The sequence below is a fragment of the Pituophis catenifer genome, unplaced genomic scaffold (assembly GCF_029215685.1).
Source record: "Pituophis catenifer annectens isolate HBS135680 unplaced genomic scaffold, rPitCat1.0.hap2 SCAF_1, whole genome shotgun sequence".
NCBI classification, from domain to species: Eukaryota; Metazoa; Chordata; class Lepidosauria; order Squamata; family Colubridae; genus Pituophis; species Pituophis catenifer.
In genome coordinates this window covers 258,272,225-258,297,899 of record NW_027256881.1, presented here as the reverse complement: position 1 = coordinate 258,297,899, position 25,675 = coordinate 258,272,225, and the positions used below count along the sequence as shown (strand labels likewise).

The window sequence follows — 25,675 nt, the reverse complement described above, 5'->3', positions numbered from 1 at the left end:
TAGTACAGCATAAATGAAGGTTTCTGCAGATACTTTGTAATATTATTGTATATTTCCTCTCTTTATTACTTTCAGCAACTTGTTAATTAAATAAACTGTCAGAACCTTGTAATAGAGCTTTTTGGCTATTACCAAAACTCAACTACAATGTTGTGATTGAATGTTTTCATTAGATATTTAAGTGCTGAAGTATATCTAGTATAAAGCTCATATCTGGTGTACTTTTTCTTATAGGTCTTCCTGGAATTTTTGATAATACTACGCACAGTAGCAATAGCAACACTAAAGAAACATCAGTTATGAATTTTCTCTCTGCAATCGAATCTCGCAATACTCAGACTGTTTCTTCGGGAACAACACTTTTACCACAATTTAGGGCGCCTACATGGCAACCAGGTGACATTTTCTTAATATTTTGTAATCATATCAATATATCTCTGTGTAAAAATTATATAACATTGGCTTAGATCTAGAGCCATTAGTCTCTGAATAGGAAGCTTCTATGCAGGGAAGACTTACTTCACTCGATTGAAGTTCATTGTTTATTTCTATCTGTAGCCTTATTATCTACATAGAAGTATGATCTATGTAGGCTTGGAGGATTATTCTAGACAGAAGACAGCTAAGAAAATTTGTGATTGTGATAGTGAAAAAGACGAAGAAATTGCAAAACTGTCAATTCATTCTTCGGGAATATATTTAGCATAATTCTACTTGTTGATGGCATAACAAAATGTGAAGCAAAAAAGATAATTTTCAATGGAAAGTTTCCTCATAAAATAACTTTTAATAACCGAACTGTCAAGATAGAAACCAGTGCAACTAAACTGGTGTGAATCATAATGTCAACAATGATCAGATGCCTTCCTAGCTCCAGGTTGGGAAAAGAATGATCAAGTCCATTGATCATGAGGGTGGGAAGAAAAGGCTTAAGTATTAAACATTGGGATAAACAAACATATAGGACTGGATTTCTGTGTTCTGTAGTAGGCAGTTTTTATTTATTATTTTTTTTATTTTATTTTTTAATTTTGATTTATATGCTGCCCTTCTCCGGAGACTCAGGGCGGCTTACAATGCGCTAAGCAATAGCCTTCATTCTTTTGTATATTTATACAAAGTCAGCTTATTGCCCCCACATCTGGGTCCTCAATTTACCTACCTTAGAAAGGATGGAAAGCTGAGTCAACCTTGAGCCTTGGCGAGATTCGAACCTGCAGTAATTGCAGGCATCTGGTCTTAATAACCAGCTTAATAACAGGGTGCCTTAGACCACTGTACTACCAAGGCTCTTTATTTATTTGTCAAGTTTATGTGGTCTTCTCTCACAAACTGATTCTGGGCAGTGTGTAATAAAACTAGCTAGGCATTCTATAAAACCAGTTAAAACAATGAACGTAAATAAAAGCGAAATCATAAGAAGGAAGCTATTATATATTATACAGACAATTCTCAGGCTTCCTATTACCAGGCGATACTGATAAAACCAAGTGTTAAGGGTTTTCCAGGAGGTCATGAGAGTTTGGGAGGGATGAGTTTGTTCCAGAGGGTAAGTGCCATGGCCGAAAAGGCTTGTCTCCTGGGATCCATCAGCTGGAACTTCCTCATAGATGGGGCCTGCAATATGCAACTTCTGCCGGATCTAATGGGACATGTAGATGTAATTGGGGAAAGGCAGTTCCTCAGGTAACCTGCCACTGTAGGACTTTAAAAGTCAAATCCAACACCTTGATGTTGACCTGGAAGCAGACTGGAAACCAGTGCAGCTCATGGAGCAGAGGTATAATGTGAGTCCTTTCAGGAGTACACACAATTGCCTGTGTCACATCATTTTGCTTCAACTCAGCTTCTGGATACTCTTCAAGGGCAGCCCCATATAGGGCAAGTTACAGTAATCAATTCGGGAGGTGACCGGGTCATGAGTATATATGATTTTCTTATGTTTGCAGTGAAGCAACTTACCTAACATTGCCAAGTTCCTGAAACTATTGTTGTTATCCTGTTTCTGAAGGTGGGATTAGGATTTTTGAAGTCAATTGAGTTTCTGGACTGTAGAAATTTTTAAACACGATTGGTCTAATACATCCCTCTGCATTCCTATGTTAAATATAAAAAGAGGACAAAATGCTTCATCCTCTCTCCACCAGTCTTCTTAGCATGAGATAAAGTAATTGAAAAGACTGTTTTGGTACTACTCAGGGGTGAAATCTAAAATTTGTTAGTACCGGTTCTGTGGGCGTCGCTTGGTGTGGGGGTAATGTGACTGGGTGGATATGGCCACCTTTTTTTTTTTTTTTACTTTTAAAAGCATTTTTTCTACAACCTTAAGAGGTTGCAGAAAAAAATGCTTTTAAAAGCCTCTGACGATCCCACCTGAGCCACGCGATCATCAGAGGCTTTTTTTTACTTTTAAAAGCATTTTTTCGTCGGAAGAGGTTGTAGAAAAAATGCTTTTAAAAGTAAAAAAAACAGCCTCTGATGATCTCGCAGCTCAGTTGGGCATGGGGGGGGGCATAGGGATTTTTGCTACCGGTTCTCCAAACCAACCGCCGCCATCACTACCGGATCAGGTGATCCGGTCCAAACCGGGAGCATTTCACTCCTGCTAAATGTCATGTAAGTTCAAAATCTAGAGAGAACTTAGCACCAAGTCTTTGAGTGCATTTCAAATACTGAGATGAAATATTTTTTTGTGATTAAATTCAAGACTAAATGAAATGATTAGTACAACTTCTATATTTCCTTTTTAATGACTGATTACATCTCATTTTGTGTGCTTTTTTTAAAGCAGGCATGCATTCATCATCTGAGCTTTTTGTTACTGGAACTCTGCCAACATCTGGAACCTTTCCATCAACCTCAGTTTATCAACATCCCAATGCTTTTAGCAGTAGAAACTTTGTTACTACTCCTTCTTTAACACTTCAGGATACAACTTTTAGTGCAACCTCAAATGGGCTTCTAACTGCTCATGACCCTTTATTGCAGATCAAGACACCCCAAGGCACAGTCCCCCCTGCACTGACTTTTGACCGACTGGGCAGTTATGTATTAAGTACCAGCATACCACCACAGTCTTCAACATACCGTTCTGCTCAAGAGTCTGCACCGCATCTCCTACAGCCACAGTTCAGTCTATTGCCTTCGTCACTTGGTGGAGGAGCTCAGCAAACTCCACAGGTGTATAACTCAACGCTGTTTACTGGTTCCACTGCCTCCATTGAAAGAGCACTGCAGCGTGAATGTAGTGTGATTAAACACCATCAGCGGCCTTCAAACACACAGTCTGTTCAGGCACAACTGACTGGTTCACAGCATTCCCTACAGAACTATTTACCAAGTACAAATGAATCTGATTTTCAGGATGCACCTCGCCAATCAACTTGTAGCCCAGCTGGCGATGCTACTCAGGTGAGCAGTAGTGGTCCACAGCAGAAAACCTCTCAGGTTTCAGTGGAACTTGCTCAGTCGTATGCATCAGCAGTTCCGTCACCAGGTTTCCCATCTGTTTCCACTACAAAGGCAAAACAGTGTTCTACAAAGCAACCAACAAGGTCAACAAAGACACCTAAACCACAAAGTGTAGCCCCTTCTGTACAGACACAAAGCTATTCCAAAATTGCACAGAACCAGAACACTGTAATAGCTGGTCAAGCACAAATCTATTCTACAGCACAGCTCCCAAGTCTCCTGTCAGTAAGTCAGTCGCAAAATTATATTTCAACACAGTCACAGAATGTGCCACCTGTTAGTCACGCACAAGTATTCTCAGCCATCAAGGTTGAGAAATTACCATCATTATACAAAACACTTTCTTTTGCTGGGCAATCAGAAGTTACTACGTCCGAAAGCCAGTCGCTACCATACACTTCTGATCAACAGGTATTAACCTCAGTTTCAAATACTTTCTCTGGGCAAACAAGGGATCTTTCTTCAAGCAGCCAGTCTGAAAATTATTCTTCTAGTCATTCTCAGGGTATATCAACAGTTAGCCAACCACAGATTAACTATTCATCTCAGTCACAGGTCTTGTCAGTTGTTGGTCCTTCAGAAACATTTTCTTCTCATATTCAAAACTTATCAACTACAAGTCCTCCCCAGAACTATATTTCATTGCATTCTCAGGTACAAGAGTCATCCTCTCCACAATCTCAAAAATTTTTGCCAGTTGTACAGTCAACTCCTTTTGAAGTAACAGCTAATTCACCAGCATTGCAGAACAACAGATCTTCCTCGGATACAAAGTCATACATTAAAAGGAAATCTGATCCTAATTTGTATCAAACATCTAAACAAGATGATCAGTTTCCAATGCATAATTTTCAGGCACTGCAACAGCAAGCATCTCTTGATTCCTCTCCTCAGAGACTTACTGATGGTGAGATTAATGCTCAGGATACAACTTACAAAGTTTCCAAAGCAGATAATCGCTACTCTCAAAGTGTAATCAGAAGTAACTCTCGTCTTGAAGATCAAATTGTTGGGCTTACTTTTCAAGGGTCAAAAAAAGAGGAAACCATGGTTAACTCTGTAACACAAATCAGCCATATTACCAATACAGCGAATCATGATATTAAAAAAGCAGGTAGTTTACTGTCAACAGCACAAGTAAATGCAGACAGTAAAGAACTTAGCCAGCAAGAGTCTCTTATGCACAAGGTACATGAAGTTAAAGTCTCAGAGCAACAGATTCATGCCGTTAGTTCACCATCTCAGCTTCATACTCAGCCCATACGACACGGCCATCAGCTATGCCTGCCTACTTCACAGGTACTTCTAGAATCCCCCTGTGATTTACAAATGCTTCAGCAGTCAATATTGCAATCTGGTTTAGGATACACAAAAAATGTTCCACAAGTGCAGCACATTATGAATTCTCAGCAGTATCTACAAGTGGATGGTCATATGATTCAAGGTAATGGAAGGCATTCTCAAGAGCAGCTTCATTCACAACATTCTGAAGTTTTGAAAGTTAACCTTTCTGAACCGTCAAAGCCATTACAACATCATTTGACACCCAAAGATCATTTTGGACAGCCAAATCATGAATCTAAGAATCAATTTGTTCCCCTTAGTTCTGTATGTTTTCCAGAATCTGTACTTCTCAATGATGAAAGGAATATATTGTCTAATGTAGATGATATCTTGGCAGCCACAGCTGCAGCTTGTGGTGTAACACCATCTGAATTTGCAAAATCAACAGCCAATGACGAAGAAATTCAGTCAGTTGAAAATGGAGATAGTCCTAAATCTCAGTTTCATACAATAGATGTCAGACACATGACTCCTAGCTTCAACTCATCCCCTGCACTTTCTGGAAAGCCACTTGGTGTGGATAATATTTCTTTAAATGGAGGTCACATTACCCTAAATTTAACAGCAGTATCTGCAGAACAGGCAAAAGATAGGAACCAACAACACATTGAAATTTCTGCCCAAGGTATTCCTACTAGAATTACAGCAGTTGAAATGGAAAGAAGGCAGGAACAGGTTTCTAGTCAAGTTAAACAACAGTCCAGCACTAGGAATGAATCTGAAACTAAAAACAATGTTCATATGGATGGAACATTAAACATTAAAGATATAGACCTAATTTCAAGTAGTAGGACTCTAAATGAAGAGATTGCAGTGTCTAAAACAGATTATAGCATGGCAAGTGAGAATGCTGAAGTTCCACTGCAACAAATATCTATGCAGCATCCAAGAAATGAAAATGGTAATAATACTGAAGACAAGAGTCAACTTTTATCGGAAGAGGACCCTCAAAAGCAAAAGGACAGAGGACAGAATCAAATTAAAAATGTCAATGAAGTTGATACAAATCAGAAGCAATTGAAACGAAGTGGGCAGTGCAAACGTCAGAATTCAAGAGGCATTGATGCCAACTCTCCTGTTCCTGAAAACTGTCACGAAACTTACCAACATCAAGAAAAAATGAGGCAAAAAATTAAAGAGGTGGAAGAAAAGCAGCCAGAAGTAAGAACAGGATTTATTGGTTCTTTTTTAGATTTCTTAAAATCTGGACCCAGACAGCAGTTTTCAGCACCTCCTATCCGTGTTCCTAATCGCGTAAGAAGACCTGTCACCCCACTTATTAGAACACCTTGTCAGTTGCCAATCTCAAAAGTGCATACGGCAACAGCTACTTCATCTTTTGATGGCTTTGTTGAAAATTCAGTTAAGAACAATTATGAAGATCCTAAGATAAAGCCAGAAGTCCTGCCTTTTTTTTCTTTTGATAAAGATAATGTGAGGAATAACAAAGATTACCAAAAGAGTATATATTCTCCATTATCATCATCTGATACAAAGACAAAGTCAGGTAAAGTTTACTATGCTTGTGATGAGATATATGATTTTAATATAAATGTAGCTTTAAATAAAAATATACTTAAACCAGTCCAATAATCAATAGATCTCTCTTTTTCTTTGAGTTACATACATGTTTTGAAAGTAATTTAGTTTTTAAGATTGTCAGGTGTGCTTTTAAATGTTGCTTAATGAAAATAGTTAAATAGTTATGTTGTTTGCATTTAAAAAAACGCTTTTATAAACTGCCAAAATTGTTTGTTTAAACTGAAATTTCAATAACTTAACCAAATGAGGATTTTTTTAAAAAAAAAAAAACACCTCTACAAATAATTTTAGATTTGCCTGTAACATATATATTATATGCTTTTAGAAATTTATATAGGGTTTGTTTGTTTTTTTCATTTAAATATCTTCAGATATGTAGATACATTGCTTTTATTTGAAAGGCGAGGTAAATTTTTTAAAAAATTTTTGTCCCCGCTACTGATTTTTTTTAACTGAAAGCGGATCTATGAAATATATAGAAGATTCTTAGAATCTGAGAAATATGCTGAATTTATTTATTAAATTTTTACGCCACCTATCTCCCCTACAAGGTGACTCTGAGGCCTAATGTTAATCAGAGCAGCTAATATTTTGCACTGTGTTATAAATATGAAAATGAATTCGAATTCTTGAAGTGCTTGTTTTGTGCTTTAGAAATTGACAAAACATATTCTCAAACCATCACTAATATTGTCGTAAAGAAGGAAGCTTCCCAAATGACTGTAACATTGGCAGATGCTCAGGTGAAAACCTGTGTAGCACAATTTGAAACGGAGAGTGTTCTTACAGAGCAGTTAGCAAAACCACAAGCATTGGTTGCAATAGAAGGATATACTGAAGATGACGATGGAGACAGTGACGGCGAAGGCATATACAGAGAGCGTGATGAATTTGTAGTGAAGATTGAAGACATAGAACCACTAAAGGTAAAATCCATCTATTTTAATCTGAATAATCTGTCTTTTTTAAAAAAATTTATTTATTGTTAAAGGACCATAAAAATTTTCCATCAGAATTTGAAAGAAATAAATGAAAGTTATGCTAATTATTTTCATGATTTGTGGAATAATGAACTGGGGTGTCCTGTTCTTGCAAATCAGTGGCAGATAGGTTTAAAATTAAAGTTTTTTTTTTTTTTTTTTTTTTTTGGCTCTTAAACAAAAATTAGAGCACTTCAAGGAATATTTAAATTTGGTTCCAGTTGTCTTACTATACAATTCAGGAGTTGGAACATTAAGTTAGATAGTTTGAGCTTGTGCTACAAAGATGAACTTAGTCTGAAATTGACAGAATTCTCGATTATAGTTTTAATATAGTTAAAGGTAAAGGTTCCTCTCGCATATATGTGCTAGTCATTCCCGACTCTAGGGGCGGTGCTCATCTCCATTTCAAAGCCGAAGAGCCCACACTATCTGAAGATGTCTCTGTGGTCATGTGGCCGGTATGACTAAACACCAGAGGCACACGGAACACTGTTACCTTCCCACCAAAGATGGTCCCTATTTTTCTACTTGCACTTTTACGTGCTTTTGAACTGCTAGGTTGGCAGAAGCTGGGACAAGTAACAGGAGCTCACCCCATTACGTGGCACTAGGGATTCGAACCGCTGAACTGCTGACCTTTTGATCGGCAAGCTCAGCATCTTAGCCACTCAGACACCACGTCCCACTTTTTTCTTTAGCTCTACATTTTTTCTACAGTGTAGTCAATATTATTATTGCACTTATTCTAATGCAATAATTCACACATCATGCTCAGCCATAGTTTCTTTAGTTATATACTGACTAAAGTATACCACGTCCCCTAATATAGCTACTGCTGGGCAAAGATATGTAATCTCTTTCTGGATATCCCAAATTCTTGAAATTGAGATGTCAACAGTCATGGTACTGCATTCATAGGATACCTAAAAGAATTGTTATGCATCAGAAAAATAAATCTACACCTCTATCTGTGGCAGTAGATTGTCAGTGTCTGTTTTTAGTCAGTATTTGACTTAGTTCATTGGGTTGAATTGCTTTGTATTGCTACTGCATTCCCAATACATAGAAAAAACCTTGGAAGGCCAAAAACAACTTCAGAATGCACAACAGTAGGTAGCAGAAAAATATAACTAAGTTTGTGTAGCAAAGGGAAAAAGAGAGTTAAATATAAATTAATATGCAAAGGAATAAGGAGGATTGGGCGTGTGTAGGTTTTGTTGAAAAATAAGAAAATTTTAGAATCAGAAGGGCACAATCAGAGGTTTGGATTGTATGTTTTTTTATGACATAATAAAGTTAAAGTTAATGTAGATTTTAAGAATTATTAATACCCTATTGAGAATATGGAACAAACATAAACCCAGACTGTCCCCGAAAATGCCTTTAAGACTCTCAGCAGAAGAACATTTTACAGGAAACAAACAGTAGGTAAAGAAAAATGTTGAACTTATTGAGAGTTGTTACAACAGCAACATGAAGGATATAGGATGAAATCAAAACAGCAATTAAGTGCAGAGGGATTTATTTTCAATAGTTTCCATATGCAAAATTAAGAGAAAGATTTAAGCAGTCAACAGAGCATTTGGAATTGAGCAGCAGAAGACAGAATTTCAAGTTGAACTGTGTATAAATAATGAACATGTAGCTAAAATGTATACACTTTTATTGAAATTTGAAATGGAAAAAGACTGATAAAATGCACGAAGAATTTTGGACATACTGTATTGATGGGTTAGTGGGTTACAAGGATTTTTTTTTTTTTTAATTTGATTTATATGCCGCCCTTCTCCGGAGACTCAGGGTGGCTTACAATGTGCTAAGCAATAGCCTTCATCCTTTTGTATATTTATACAAAGTCAGCTTATTGCCCCCACAAACTGGGTCCTCAATTTACCTACCTTAGAAAGGATGGAAGGCTGAGTCAACCTTGAGCCTGGCGAGATTCGAACCTGCAGTAATTGCAGGCAGCTGGTCTTAATAACAGGGTGCTTTAGACCACTGTACTAGCAAGGCTCCATTTGAAATGTATACTATGGATTGAAATGTATACTATGTTATAATTTAAAACAGATTTTTTAAATAAAATGATGAACCATTGATATATGCCTCCAGAAAAAAATATCTAGAACAGCGGTCATCAACCGGTGGTGCGTAGACCACTGATGGTCCGCAAGAAAATTTTGGTGGTCCGCAGAAAAATTATTTGCATTTTTAATATTGCACTAAATCGGGGGTCCTCAAACTACGGCCCCTGGGGCAGATATGTGCAATGAACGTTTGTGTTGCTGCAGAGAATCTCCCCTTTCAGGGTCTTTTTGTGCGGGGCAGAAGGGAGCAGAAATTCTGGCTTGGGGTCTGCTTCAGCCTCCTGGTGCGGGGCTTTAGGCAAAGGCTGGAGGGAATTGCCACTGGTGGCAAAGAGCCAGAGGACCTTGTTCCAGTGGGACTGCATCATTGCCTGGAACTGGCTGACCATCTCAGCCCACTGAGCCTCCAGGCGCCAGTACCTGGCCTTGCACTCCTGCAGGTCTTCCCTCTGCTTGGAAAGCCTATGCTCGTAGTCCTCAGTGAGGTTCTTCTCTTAGGCCTCCTCTTGGTCAGATCCAATTTGAACTGAGCTGTTTTGCCAACTTTCTTGTGGTAGCTGCTTAGCTCCAACAACTGCTTCCTGTTGGGGCCCTAAGGAGCCCAGGCGGGGAGGCGAGGAGTTGGCCCTACCCTCCCAATCACATGACCACCTAGCCATGCCCACCCAGCTGGCCATTAGGCAGATCATATTACTGGTCCACGGGATTTAAAATTATGAATTTAGTGGTCACTGAGGTCTGAAAGGTTGGTGACCCCTGGTCTAGAATGTGTACAAGTACTTCAAATACTAACGGAATTAAGTGCTTTTCATTTTGGTCCCTGTAGGCTACTTTAAAAAAAGGAGTGGAGCCTCCAGCCATCTGGAAAGTTCAAAAGGCTTTGCTGCAAAAATTTGTACCTGAAGTACGAGATGGACAAAGAGAATTTGCAGCTACTAATAGTGTAAGTATAATCATTCAGCTTTAACCATATTAACTGGTGAGATGTTTACACTGTATATGATACCAGTGTAGTGGTTAAAGTGTGGCCTGGAAACCAAGAGACAGTGAATTCTAATCCTGCTTTATTAGTAGGCTGGGCTACATTGGAGCAGTCTCTCTCTCTCTCTCCCTCTCTCCCTCTCCCTCTCTTCCCTCCCACCCCCAGCCCAACCCACTTCACAGGATTGTTCTTGTGCAGAAAATAGGAGGAGGAAGGTGTATTAGGTATGTGCACCACCTTAAATTACTTATAAAGTAATAAAGACAGGATTTTTAAAAAGAGTCAAATAAATAAATAAAAGATGGAACCATGAAACTATGACTTGTAGTCACGATTTAGGCATAAAGCCAGTTGAGTGACCTTTGGCCAGTCACTCTCTGTAAGTCCTAGGAAGGAACAATGGCAAACCACTTCTGGGGGAAGGGGGGGGGACCTTGCCAGGAAAACTGCAGGAACTTGTCCTATAGAGTCTGCAATCAGATATGATTGAACAGAAGAAAAAAAACCAGGTCTATTATGGTATAATTTTTAATACCGTTTTTTTATGGTCTGTCCAGATCTATATACTTGAGATGACTAGCTATATAAGTGGATTGAATTAATGAATTAAACTGTTTTCATTATAATTGGGTAGGATTTATTGAAAATAGAAACATTGTTTTGAAGTAACAACAAAACTCCTGCAGAAGTTAGCACTAAGAAGTACTTTTTAATATGATAAAAACAAGAACTCTTAACTACACTGGGCTATAATGATTGGGCTTGTGAAGAACTTCAGATGGTGTTTTATGCCATCTTTTATACCCCATACTTTAAAAATCAAATGACTAAATTGCTTCATTTTCCCTCCAGTTGTTTCATTAGCCAGAAGAGGCTTGTGTGCAGGAGTTACACAAGTGCAAAAGTCTTTTCTGGTGCTTCCAACAGAAGCATTTTCTGGCTAAAGAAACTCTCAGCAAAGTGTTTAAGAAGTCACAAAGTATCTCTTATAGACATTAGCTCACCAATAGCATGCAAGCTACTTGTAACAGAGCTAATCATTAATAAAATCTAAATTAATTTGGGGTTATATTCCAGATCCATCCACTTTTTGTGTTTTCTTAATTTCTTAACAAGGTTATAAACTACTTACAAGGCAAGCATAATACAAGTCTCTTTTTCCTTTTAGTATCTTGGATATTTTGGAGATGCAAAATTGAAGTATAAACGAGTATATGTAAAGTTCATAGAAAACGCAAACAAAAAAGAGTATGTCAGAGTATGTTCCAAGAAGCCAAAAAATTCACTTGTACAATCTGCAAGGTATTTTATTTTAATCCATTTTCTCAGATCCTTGATGTGTCTTTTAATTGTATTTAATGGGGTAGGGATTATTACTAGCTTTAAATTTGTTAAAGGCACATGTTCCATAGATATTTTGAAAATTTACTATCTGAAATAATTGTTGGGATTTTATGCTCTAGAATAATTTCAGAGAGAAACCTACCTTCATTTAGATTATGAAGAGCTGTTAAAAAGCTATAAACCTGAGAGCAGCTGGAAATTTTTGCTTCCAGTTTTCACTCAACCAGTTTTATACTGTATGTAATTTCAGGAATCAAAGTTTAATCAAATGCAAAAGTAAAAGTGTTTACTCAATTTGCTTGCAAAGGATAGAGAAACTAAACATAAACAATCCTCAAACTTAACTCATGGGTTAAACATTTTTTCTCAACCTGCTTCTCAAGAGATGTTGAAACTACATCCCCAGAAGCTATTGACTATACTTTTTAAAAATTTTCTGAGAGCTATAGTCCCAACATAGGTAAAAACAGCATCAGGTTTGGGAATGATACTTTTTAAGAGGATCGTCATTTTGATCAAATCAACTCTATTCTGTCCTTGAATCAATATCATTTTCAAGTATATATATTTTCTAGACAATAATCTACAGACCAATATTTTTAGGGATTTCTTTCTGTTCTCTTTTAAATAATTTTGTTTACTCTAAGCTAAAGACTTTCCTTGCTAAGAGTACATTTTAATCTATTTATGTTTAGAGATACTCTTTAGTTAATAATATAGGCATGAAGATTTTAAGGCTTGCTCCTAACATTGTCTAGATCCTCTAATTAGATGTTTAAACAATTATCTTAATGTACAAATAAATGAAGTGTGGAAATCTATAAGAAAACTAACTCAAGAAGAAAACTAATCAGCTAAGTTGATTCAATTTGACTTATAAACACTAAGTTTATAAAACAGTTTCTTTGAATTATTCCAATTTATAGAATTCCTCACTGTAAGCCAAGCATGAGCATCACTAAAGTTCCTGATCCCCCAGTGCCAAAAACAGTCACAACAAAAGTTACTTCAGTGAAACCCAAAGCAAAACAGCCAAAGACAAAGGCTGAACCACCACCAAAAAAACGCAAAACATGGAAAGAAGAATCGCCCTCTATTCCTCAGCCGCAGAGTGATGAGGAAGGTAAGTGTCCCTATAACAGAAGAAATTATGAAAATCTGGGATTTTGTATAATTTCCATTGTTGTATTGTCACATTTATTAGTCACATTGTATAAGGAGGCACATTTTTAATATTCTATTTGAATTGTACACATTAATCAATATAATAAGAACCCTAATTTATATATGGCATTTGTGCCTTTTTTCTACATATAGAAGAAGGGGGGCGGGGGGTTCCCTAGCATGTTCCAAGTGTCAGTAGCTCCAGTATCTCTAGTTATTTGTTTGTTGATCCCAGTGACTGCAAAAATATGGAGCTGCACACTCTCCAAACAGCCCAATAGCATAGAGCACCTATATGCTTGCTGCTGTAGATGTATCAGGAAGTGTCTTCTGATGTCATATTCAGTACAGAGTCTGAAGGCTATATTCATTGCAGGGCTGTGGGCATATTTTTGGTCCTTTTCAATATTTAGTAAATGTTCGCAGTAACATCTCTGCACAGGAAACCATTGAAAAAATCACACAAATTCCTAATTAAGACATTAAAATGTCTTCAATATAATCTAAAATATAATAAAATATGAGAGATAAAATAATTGGATTAATAAAATATATAACCAGTAGCCATGATGATATCCACATAAAGTCTAAAATATTGTTGTGAATATTAATGTCACAGCTCAGTCATAATTCGAGTAAGAATGAACTGCTCTAAGAGTCACTAAAGCAATAATGAAACCAATGAAAAAATTACAACACGATTGTACAATATATTTATATATTTGATATTCCAGACACTGAACCACCAGCACCTATTGTTGCCCGCTTTTTAAACACCAGAGCTATGAAGGAAACATTTAGGAATTATATGGAACTGCTTGTTAGCCTTGCCTTGGATCCAGATACTATGCAGGCATTGGAGAAGAGTAATGGTACAGTTTGTTAAATCTCTTGTTTGTTGGTTGGTTTGTTTTTGATTTGTTATCAAATGTTTATCAAATGTTCTCTTGTTTAGAAGCTACCTATTGGTCAGGATCTATATTATAGGTATAATGAATGGAATTTCTGAAGCTCCTTCTGAAGTGTTTTCTAATCTTGGCAGCATTGAGATTTATGATCCTATGGCTAAAGATTCTGGGTACTGAAGGCCACACACACAGATTAGGAAGTTGCCATAGTTGGAAAACACATCTCCCGATAATAGTGGCAGGAAGGCTAATAAGGTCCCCATTATTTGAGATGAGAGAAGGGCCACTACTTTCTGCTCCCCCTGCCATGGTTGGTCCCTTCTGGCATACTTTCTGAACAGATTGCTTCTCTGGTAACAATTTAACTCCTAGCCAAGAAACGGCAGTTGTTTGGAAATGGATTCACTCTGAATGCATCATGCTCAGAAGTCTAAGTCTGCTGATAAGAAAACAATGGTTGAAACATCACTTTGAAATACAAAACAGCAGAAAAAAGCAATAATTAAAATATTGAAAATCTCTTACGGTTGAGCAGCACTTTGAATCCAGAGTCACAACACCTCTTTAAAGAAGTTGCTTCTTTTCCTGGACTCGAGCAATAGCCAACAATCTCAGGAAAATATGTGTTTTGAGTTAAAGAGGTATGCCTGTGGCCATTCTGAAGGATCTTGTTGCAATCCTGTCAATCCCTTTTTAACTTAAAGGTGCATTTTACTCAGTTGATGCTGCTATTCTGCAGGTCTGATGGGGGGAACGCTTCTTTAAGAAGGAATCTGTGTTGATATTGAACTACCATTTCAGGTCTCAGTACAAAGCCCTGCATAACTCTAAAACTCTTAGTCAAGTTAATCCAAATCAATTCCTGTTACTCTTAACACAAGTTGCTGAGCACATTGTAAGCCACCCTGAGTCTCCGGAGAAGGGCGGCATATAAATCAAATTTAAAAAAAAAATAATAAAGTTACTTATGTATTTTCATTCAAAGTCATGAGCAGTACGCATGCATAAGTCAGGAAACTAGGGTTTTAATAGAACTATTCGGCAGGTGAGAATAGGAAAAATATATGTACTATATTAAAATTTCTTATAAGAATAGCTAAAAAAATGAAGTCATTAGAATGTCTTTGTTCTGTATCAAGATGTTTCCTGAAAATATTGTTGGGCAGTGGCATATTTGGCTTGTTAAGTACTTTAGATTTATTATGTTTTCATAGACAAATGGTTGCTGTTATTAAGATTTCCTTCACAGTACTTGTTTGGATACTTCTTTAAGGCGGAGGTGGTCAATTAATTTTCTTAAGGGGTCACATGAGAAATAGGGACTGGTGTGGAGGGCCAGAAGCACAGGCACTCACGCGCGTGCACACACATAAATTGGGAAAAAAATAGCAATCACCTTCAAAATAAAAGCAATGTGGTTGAATTGTGGGCACAGTGTACACTTATTTACATTTGATTTCTTATTTCTGATTGCCCTCATGTGGGTTGGGCAGGGACTGCCAAAGGCCCTGGGGGCTATAAAATACCCAGGTCTGTTTTAAAGTTTATGAAAGTTAATGTTAGGGATTTAGGACAGAGTTCATTATTCATAAAGTACCTAGAAAATAATCTATTAGGGAGGTTTTACTTTCATTTTGTGTGTTAATCATTTACATTTGAGGTTCCAGGAGAATTTTGGTCAAACTAGCTGGTAACTCAGCTATTTGACAATGAAGCTGCAGCAGTTTTCAGAACCTAGCCAATCTGAAAGTATCAGCCACTTTTCATATTGTTGCTAATAATATCTCTATATGGTCACCCAGGAATAGGTTCAACTTAAGGAAGGTGGCATGTTTTATTATATTTATAGTATTTCTGTACTAAATTGTTCCTTTTGGTTTGGTATTTTGGAAGTAGGTTGATTATAGATTAATAAAAATAAATCTCCAAGTTGAATTTATCTCTGGTGACTATATGAACATACCAGTGCAATTTTCCTGGCCATGATATGCAACTGCCTTACTGTCTTATAAGTATTTGTTGGAAATCTATTTGCTTGACCTCCGATCCAGACAGCATCACACACTGTGCCATTGATGAAACGTATCTTCACTGTTGCAGTAAAACCAATTTTGTAAAAAAATTATTCACACTGTATATTGAATTAAAATAACATAACATTTTAAGAATATTCTATGCTGAAACATGTATTTGGGGCATAACTACAATTGTTTTAATGATTGCTAACATATTGATTAAATAAACAAACATTTATTAATTATGTTAACTTATTTGAATAATCATAGAGCCATGAGACATAACACATTCAGTAAAAGGCATCTATTGCGTCTCCTTTTTTAGATGAGCTGCTTTTGCCTCATATGAGAAAAATTGATGGCATGCTGAATGACAATAGAAAAAGGCTGCTTTCCAAATTACATATAGAGCGACCATTCAAGGTACTGATAATTATACTTTCTTTATTCATAGTTTGCCACTCTTTTATTAATTCTTTTATAGAAATTGAAAATTAGTGGAGCAAAGCAAATAAGACTTTTTAAAAATTTAAGTTCTTTATTTTTTTTTTGTTCTTTTTCTTTTCTTTGTTCTATGTTTCTTTTTTGGGATTTCCAGCATTTTATTGGTTTATCAAAATATAAAATACAGAAGTACAAAGAAAATGAAATAGCAATTGCACTTAGACTTATATACCACTTCATAGTGATTTACAACCCTCTCTACGCAGTTTATTGGTTTATCAAAATATAAAATACAGAAGTACAAAGAAAATGAAATAGCAATTGCACTTAGACTTATATACCACTTCATAGTGATTTACAACCCTCTCTACACAGTTTACAGAGTCAGCATATTGCCCCCAACAATCTAGGTTCTCATTTTACTGATCTTGGAAGGATGGAAGGCAGAATCAACCTTGAGCCAGTCAGGATCGAACTGCTGGCAGTTGGCAGAGTTAGCCTGCTGCATTCTAACCACTGCACCACCATGGCTCTTAGTTATGGGGAAATAATGAAAAAAAAGGGGAAAAGAGAAAAGTGTAGGGCAGTGATGGCTAACCTTCTTGCCATCCCATGCCAAAAGTGGTGGGAGCATGGGGGGTCGCGATGCATGCCTACACTCATAATTCTATGCGTCCCATGCATGCGTGCGTGACCCCCACGCTTTTGGCACGTGATGGCACGGTGGCCCCGGTAGGCCCATTTTTCACCCTCCCAGGCTCCAGAGGCTTTCTTGGAGCCTGGGGAGGGCGAAAATGGCCTCTCCCCCCTCTTGGAGGCCCTCCGGAGGCCAGAAACAGCCCGTTTTCCGACTTCCTGTGGGACCAGAAGGCCCGTTTTGGCCCTCCCCAGGCTCCTAGAAAGGCTCTGGAGCCTGGGGAGAGCGAAAAATGGGCCTTCCCCACCTCAAGGCCCTTCGGAGGCCGGAAACAGCCTGTTTCCCTACTTCCAGTGGGCCCAGAAGGCCTGAAAACCAGCTGGCTGGCATGCGCAGTGGAGCTGAACTCGCATGCCCACTGATATGGTTCCATGTGCCACCTGTTCGCCATCACGGGTGTAGGGGAAAGGGCAAAAGAAAAAGATAGGCATTGAGTTCCGACTCCTTTTGGTGAAGTAGAATAAGGTAGTAACATAAAACTTCAACTTTTTACTTTTACATGATAATGTATAATAGGCATTTCTATAACAATAAACCTATCTAATTAGCAAAACCCAAAATCAAAGTTTTATTTATTCTATATTTCTAATTTGCTACTCCCTTTGAAAAAGTCTGTATTTTCAAATGAATGCAACATTTTAATAGGTCAGTAAGTAGGACAGAAATCTATAATTGCATTTCAAACACAGTTGCTTCCAGAAAATTTTCAGGAACTGGCTAACAGAATTTTTTTTGCGAAGATTAGTTTTTACTTTGCTTTTATACTATATTTATAATGGACAATTGAGTCCATAAGAGAGACTAACCTTCTCTTCCAGAAATCCTGGATCTTCACCTTTGGCCCTGCCTTTTGCTTTGGAGTATTGGTTTGAAAGTTACTGCTGCCACCTACTATTTTCCAAGTGGCATCTCATATAACAACCATCCCGTAATATGGGTGTGTTAGAGTTTTTATAACCAGTGCTTCCTTCATGACAATTAAAAATGCAAAAAAATGAAATAATTTAATTAGGGCACTCTCTTGGAAATGAAACATTGAAGTGTATAAGTAACTTATTCATTTCTACTTTCCTTTTGGGGAGATGTCAAGGGAAAAACAATATCAAACTTTACTTAAACATTTAGAAAGGAAAAATTCCAGAGCTGCCTGGATAATTACGAAACAGCTGTTTCAAAAAATAATTTCAAAAGAAAGTACAGACCACAAGATGGCACCGCTCTGTTTACAAATAGAGCAATTCAGCCAATACCTCAGAAGAGAAGTTAGCAAAAAATAAATAATAATCCAATTTATATTGTAAATTACAAGAACAGTAGGAAGACAGTACAGATACGACTTATAACCACAATTGAGCCCAAATATTCTTTTGCTAAGTGAGACAATTGTTAAGTAAATTTTGCCCCATTTTATGACCTTTCTTGCCACGGTTGTTAAGTGAACTACTGCAGTTGTTAAGCTAGTAACACAGTTGTTAAGTGAATCTGGCTTCCCCATTGACTTTGCTGTCAGAAGGTCACAAAAGGAGGATCACATGATCCTGGAACACTGCAATCATCATAAATACAAGTCAGTTGTCAAGTGTCTGAATTTTGATCATGTCACCATGGGGATTGGGGCGGGTTTCAAAATCCATCGCTACCAGTTCGCTCTTGGACGCTCGCGCATGCACGTGACGCTTCTGCACATGCACAGAACCATCCGGGCGGGTGGGTAGAGCCTCCCGCCACTGCCGCTACTGGTTTACCCGATCCAGGATGAACCAGTAGCAACCCACCATTGATGTGGATGCTGCAAAGGTCATAAGTGTGAACAGCAGTCATAACTCACTTTTTTCAGTGCTGTTGTAACTTTGAACAGTCACTAAATGAACTGTTGTAAGTTGAGGACTACCTGCATTTCTTCTTGTGTAGTCCGCAACATTAATATAATACCTGAGATTACACGCACTTCTGAACTAATCTGAGAAAATAAAAGAATAAGATTTGATTGAAAAGCACCACACAGAAAAAAGAAAGGGGAAAAAAACAGGTTCCTGGTTAGACTGGTATTTATAGGTAGTCCTTGATTTAGGACAGTTTGTTTAGTGACTGTTTGAAGTTACAACAGCACTAAAAAAATGACTTATGACCATTTTTCACATGACCATTGCAACATCCCCATGGTCATGTGATCAAAATTCAGGTGCTTGGCAACTGACTCATATTTATGATGGTTAGAGTGTCCCAGGGTCATAGGGTTGCAAAGCCTCAGAAGGACTTTGCAACCTTCTGACAAGCAAAGTCAATGGGTAAGCCAACTTCATCTAACAATTGTGGTACTAAATTAACAACTGTGCACTTAACAACTGTGGCAGGAAAGGTCGTAAAATGGAGCAAAATTCACTTAACAAATGTCTCACTTAGCCATAGAAATGTTGGGCTCAAGTGTGTTTGTAAGTCAAGAACTCCCTGTGATTCTACTGAAATAAATAGAAATAAGAAGTTTCAAAAGCATGTATTCTCTGCTTCATTTGCTTGGATTTCTTCTAGTCCCAATAGAGATACTGACTTATTGGTAAACCCCTGCTTTTCTTCAATCCCTCTGTGCCACATCTGCTGCAGATGTCTCCTTGAGTTCTGCTCATTGATTTTAAAATGGCTCCAAAATCTCTTCAGTAGGTGAAAAGATTGGCGTAATCTGACTATGACCAAAAGACGTGCTTCATTTGTGGGTGTGGATTTTGTCTAAGCCTGTCTGGCATGTAGACTGGCCAGTTGTGAAAATCATACTGTTTTCAGTCTGCATGTTTACAGCAGATTTTTTTTTAAAAAAAGGATCCGAGTTTAAATTCTTACCACATTAATAAGGCATACTTTATAATTCTGTTTAATCGCTAATCTGCTGCTTTTATAACTTTTTTTTAAGGCTGCTTTGGAATGTTTTCCTGAACTGACAGTAATAACTCGAGATTCTAAAGCAAAAATGGGGATGAATGCAGTTTCTAGAATCAAGATGAATGGGAAAGCTTATAATAAGAAAACACTGAAAATTTCCAAAGCAACCACAAAATTAGCACAGGTATGTTTGTATAGTATTTGTTTCTGCAGTATTTCTGATGGAATGTTGATCTCAAACTTTTCTTGATTATCTTGAGTGTATTTTAAATCAGTAAATTAGGAACTAATACCTTTTCCATTCTAAAATTTAAAAAAACTAAATTACCAGACAGCAAGTTTAAAAAACCTTGACTTTTCTTTGTTCTTTATTTTTTTAAAGCCAGAGAAAGATTTTTTTTTTTTTAAAGATAGCAGTTTCTTATGGTTGAAGATTCTTACCTGGGAAGAATATGTCGATGAAGATGCTTAATCATCCAAGTAGAATTGTCTGGAAGTTGACAATTCTAGACATGGGAACTGGACTTCTTGTTGGTTACAAACATTTCACTGCTTATCCAAGTAGCTTCTTCAATCTGAACAAATTTGTTAGGAGGATATATGTCCTCTAGGGTGGTATCATTTCACCTAATCCGAAAAGGCTCATTAGGTGAGTAGGCAGAGAGTCATTAGGAGACATGTTTCAACTCCTAAATACCCGAGTGAGTCCTTAAGTGTGGCCTCCCTGATGAACTTGTGAAGTGTCTTAATCTTCTTGAGGACTGATGAAAAAGCAGCATAAAAAATGGGGGACAGGTTGTGTCTGAAATCTCCACCTCTGTTGAGGGAAGGAGTTTCCAATTTGACATAAATGGATTCCTTCACTCCTCTCTCAAACCAGCTGGCGATAGAAGATTTACATCCCAACAACTCTTCTATTCACCTAACAATCTTATTCAGATTAGGTGAAAATAAAACCACCCTGGAGGATATATATATATATGGGGTCCCCCAACCAACTTGTTCAGACTGAAGCAGCTACTTGGATAAGCAGTGAAACATTTCAAACCAACAAGAAAAAGAAGTCCAGTTGCCATGACTCAACTTCCAGATACCCAGGAGGACGTGCCAGTATACCTAATGAGTAAACATGACTAGAATTCCTCTGTAAAGGTCCTTCCTCACATGTTATAAACACACCTTAGACTATAACATCTACATTTTCTTCCTATCTCCATGATTGCCCTTACCTGGACACTTTAAATCTATTTGTATTTACAACTGTAAAAACTCCTGCCACCATAATTTTCACTTCAAAATGGCAAATATGTCAGATTTTAGTTGATACGGTAAGCAACCATGCTACATTTTTTTAATCTCTTGTGTTAAATCCATAGTGGATACTGCACCAGGCTAGAAATCGGAAAACTATGAGTTCTAGTTTCACCTTAGCCATGAAAGCAGCTGGGTCACTTTGGGCCAGTTACTCTCTCTCTGTCCTAGGAAAGAGGCAATAGTAAACCATTTCTGAAATCTTGCTAAGAAAACTGTAGGGACCTGTTCAGGAGTCAACATCAACTCAAAGGACACCCACACACCCACACCCACACACCAAAATTGCTCTATAAATCTTAGGAGAACTTTATTTAACAGACACCTATTTGACAAGAAGGATCAATTCCATATTTGAAACTTCAAACTGATGTTGTTGAGTCGCTAAGTGTTATCCAACTCTTCACAATCTCATGGACCAATAGCATGCCAGGCCCTGCGTCTTCCACCCTCTGTTGGAGTTTGCCCAAATTCATCATATTCATTGCTTCAATGACATTATCTCACATTGATGAGTTCTGGTTTAACAGGAACACATAGCATCCTGTGCATAAAATTCCATAAAGTGCATAAAGACAACAACTCCAGTCATAGAAAAACAAAGCAAATAATTGCAAAAGGAACCAGATTTTCTATTATAGCATTAAATTACACCTGGTTATATCCTAAAAACTTTTCCTATAATTTGATAGAACTGTTATTTCTTCAAATGAAAAATAGACATGGAAATCAAGAACCATGTTTTTAATTTTGTTGTTATTAGATTTTTATTCCCACCTTTAAAAAATATTTGGTAAACTCAGTGCAAGTGCTTAATACTTCTTCCTCTTCCTATTTTTTCCCTTTCCCTGTGAGATGGTTTGAACTGAGAGAGAGTGCCTAGACCAAGGTCAGGCAGCTGCCTTTCATTGCTAAGGGAGACCTAGAACTCCTATTTCTACACTAGCAAGTCAACCATACACCAAAACAACCATTAAACTGGCTATTTTGTAATTATAGAATTAGAAAACAAAATTCTGGTTAATGGGGAGAAATGGTTTATTTACCCTTAAAAATAATATTCTGAAAATCAGAGAAAAAAATCAGGACTAAAAATTGCTAGTTACAAGTAGTAAAGTTAAGGGTTATTTCTCTTAGAATCCACGGCACTTGGGCAGATTGCTCTTTCTTTCATGTCATTAGAAGTGATAGTTCTCTGATTTCTTATCATATTCCTTCTTTCCTACAAGTAGAAACCTACTCCCAACTCAAATTTTCTTAATTATTCACAGCCTTAGATGAAATAATATTACATAAGAAATAAAACATATATGCATAAAATATACTTCATTCTATTTTTGTGTATGGTTTTATGTATAGCTATGAGTAAATTGTTATATTTTCAAATAATTATTAGTATCAAGAAACTTAACTGTATTTAGTTACTAGGGTGGTTAATAAATATTTGTTTCTGCAGGAATTTACTATAGATCCAGAAAAAATACCTTTGTGTTCTTTGTATCATTCACTCCACCATTACAAATACCACATGTTTCTCAGATGCAAAGTAGAGGTGAGTCTTTTTCTAGTTTATGTTATTATTCATTGTATTCATTAGTGCAGTAGAATTTAAACTCAATTAAAATCAGATGAAGATAAACTATTTTCAGAAGATACTGAGCAGTTTTGTATTTAATGAATCAAGTTTTACAGATTCCAAAAAGAGTGCTAGTTTGGTGTCATAGTTAAGAGATCAGGCTACAAATCATGAAACACTGAGTTCTAGTCCCACTTAGGTACAAAGGACTGGGTACCTTGGCTCAATCGTTATTTCTCAGCCCTAGAAAGGCGCCAATGTCAAACCATTTCTGACATTGCCCAAGAAAACTGCTAGGACAAGTCCAGATAGTTGCCAGGAATCAAATATTGATTCAAAGACACACACACACACACACACACACACACACACACACACACACACACACACTTGTAAAAATGTCTTATGTCATGGTAACACAAGATACATAATACTTATGAAACCTGAATGAATGTAGATCTCTGAGGCAAGGTGGATTAAGAGAACTGAAAAACATTACTTATGGTCTTATTGAGTCCTGTGTGTTCATTATCTTAAACAATTCTGGATAATGTGTAAACCTGAAGTGGAATATAAATTTTGCACAAACGAAAAAAGTTTGTTTTTTAATATCTGTTGATGCTTCAGGAGTTTACAGCTGGGGATAATGAGAGTTGTGATCTAACAAGATATATTAAAAATATTGGAGATTCTACTGTAGCAGGTATTCTAATAGCTCTTTAGAACATCAGGAAGCATACTTAGAAAATCATTGAATAACCCTGAACTTCATTTATACTAAGGTTACCTCTGTCACTATAGTAAGTGTAATATACTCTCACAGACCCTAGGACAGGAGTGTCAAACTGGCAGCCTGCATCATGTGCAGACCACACCCACTCCAGCTCCACAAATGGGAAAAAGTCACAAAATGTCACATGATGGCAATGTGACATGGCGAGTTTGACACCCGTGCCCTAGGAGAATGCATGCATACATACTCAGAGTACTAGGAGAAATAATAGAAAGCTAACTGTGTGACATTTAATTTGTTCTCTCAATAGATTTCTTCCGTTCAAAAAAAGAATGCAGATCTAGGTCAAGAAGAAATTGTACAGCAGTGCATGAAAAATATAAAATGGATAGAAGATCTCTTTGAGAAGTTTGGTGAACTTTTGAACCATGTTCAGCAGAAATGTTGCTAACAAATATTGATCCAAATGTGACTTTTTTGTTGTTGTTCTGTTCTATTCATCAAAATAAATGCAAAGGCTGATAGGCTGGACATGCCAAGCTCTATTCTAGGTCAAAAGAAATCATGGTATTCTGGGTTCCTTGGATTCTAATAAGAAAAAAAAATGCTGCCAAGCAAATGGAACTACAAACAAACCTGCATTTTTTACTTGGAGAATATTTTTTCCTATTTTGTAAACTTTTGTTTTGAAATAACTTAGGTTTATTTTTGACAAATGATCGAAGCATGTACTTAAATATATATATTTTGGCTATGATTGAAATAACTTTTTAAATATCATGCCATTTTTTTTTTACTCTGAACACTAGGAAGAGTCACAGTGATGGTAACTGTGACTGAGCTCAAGTAGAGTCTCGAACATTTTGCAGAGAAATCTTAATAGGACAAGAATTACTGTGTGAATAACCTCCATCTACATTCAAGAATACCATTCTCCTTTATGGACTCCAATTACTGATGTTATGTTCAGGAAACTCAATATGGATTTGGTGCAATCCTATGACTGCTATTTTGTGACAGATTATATTGTAATAAAAACAATTACCTTAATTATTTTCCCTAGGTCTTGAGGAAAGACATATTTTTTCTTTACATTTGTGTCCTTTATTTTTCCCTTTTGGAAAGAAATCACTTGTACATTTTATCCCACAAATAGTTGTATTTTTCAGAGGAAAAAGTATTGTGGCTTAAAATTGTTTCATATACCCTTGTAATACATTTCCAATTGTTTTCTTGTTCATTTTATATATTAATTTCATATTGTAAAGTATGTATCTTGAGATTATCTTTGTTTATACAGGTTTGCTTCAGTGTTAACCATGAATGAGACATATTAGACTTCATAAGTTTGCTTTATGTATGGTTATATTGACAGATTGCAACTTATTTTCTGATAAATGAAATGATTTTTGTCTTAAAACTGCTTGATTAATAGAACATTTCAATAAACAGCTACTACATTGGTCTTCAGTAAAGTGAGGATTAGCAATTGACCAGGCTATATGCAGTGTTGAAAACAATTAAGTTTTTTATTTTTGTTATTTAGAATTGGTAATGGCAGAACTGTTTGTTTCTTGGTGCCTTTTCAGAGTCTCAGGCATCTTTTGTAAATGACTTTCTCTGATTAATTATTTTTCAGTAGGAATCAGTAGTCCCACTTAAGTTACAAATGGGCTATACTTGCATCAATAGGAAGATTTTTTAAAAATTTGCTAACAGAATGCCTTACCTCAGCCATTGATTCAATATATGCAGGACTTGTTATTTAGATTTTGTGAAAGTGAAGATCCTGTACTTCCATCAAATAATATATAAAAACAATTCATTTCTCTTTTCACTGCCATTTAGTGCCTTAATTTCAGCCAAGAAAGCAGGTGTCCTCATTCACTAGCCAATCAGGATATTATTATATGTAGCATGATGTATTTTCTTTAGTTATACATGTGTTCATGCACCTTAGATATGTAAAATGCAATGAAGGGCTGTGTTCATGAGCAATTAAACTAGGATTTCAAAATATCAAAAGACAGCATTTTGTTATCTCGATGTGTATGTTACGTTGGACAACCTGTATATTTTCAAAATATGTTTTCATGTTATTGGAAGTAGTATTCATTTCATTCCTCTGATGGGTTCAGTCAAAATACTGATAGAAATTGCTAATTGGACTTAAAGATTCCATTACTGCACTTGCCTTAAA

General features: G+C 36.7%; 1 protein-coding gene across 1 annotated transcript; it reads left to right on the top strand.

Moving 5' to 3' along the window:
* The first annotated feature begins 234 nt into the window (after window positions 1–234).
* QSER1 (glutamine and serine rich 1) lies at window positions 235–24,614 on the top strand. The gene is made up of 11 exons (XM_070957502.1): window positions 235–396; window positions 2,792–6,322; window positions 7,012–7,283; window positions 10,254–10,370; window positions 11,578–11,711; window positions 12,680–12,876; window positions 13,652–13,789; window positions 16,166–16,263; window positions 19,887–20,039; window positions 22,623–22,718; window positions 23,786–24,614. Exons 1-11 carry the CDS (start codon window positions 300–302, stop codon window positions 23,924–23,926), a joined length of 4,974 nt encoding a protein of 1,657 aa, XP_070813603.1. The 5' UTR covers window positions 235–299; the 3' UTR covers window positions 23,927–24,614.
* The last annotated feature ends 1,061 nt before the right edge of the window (window positions 24,615–25,675 follow it).

Bases quoted from the DNA above. Each gene is read 5' to 3' on its own strand.
- QSER1 (XM_070957502.1), top strand. From the start codon at position 300: ATGAATTTTCTCTCTGCAATCGAATCTCGCAATACTCAGACTGTTTCT. The intron at 7,284-10,253 runs GTAAAATCCATC...TGGTCCCTGTAG, and splicing joins AAGACATAGAACCACTAAAG to GCTACTTTAAAAAAAGGAGT. The intron at 16,264-19,886 runs GTACTGATAATT...CTTTTTTTTAAG, and splicing joins ATATAGAGCGACCATTCAAG to GCTGCTTTGGAATGTTTTCC.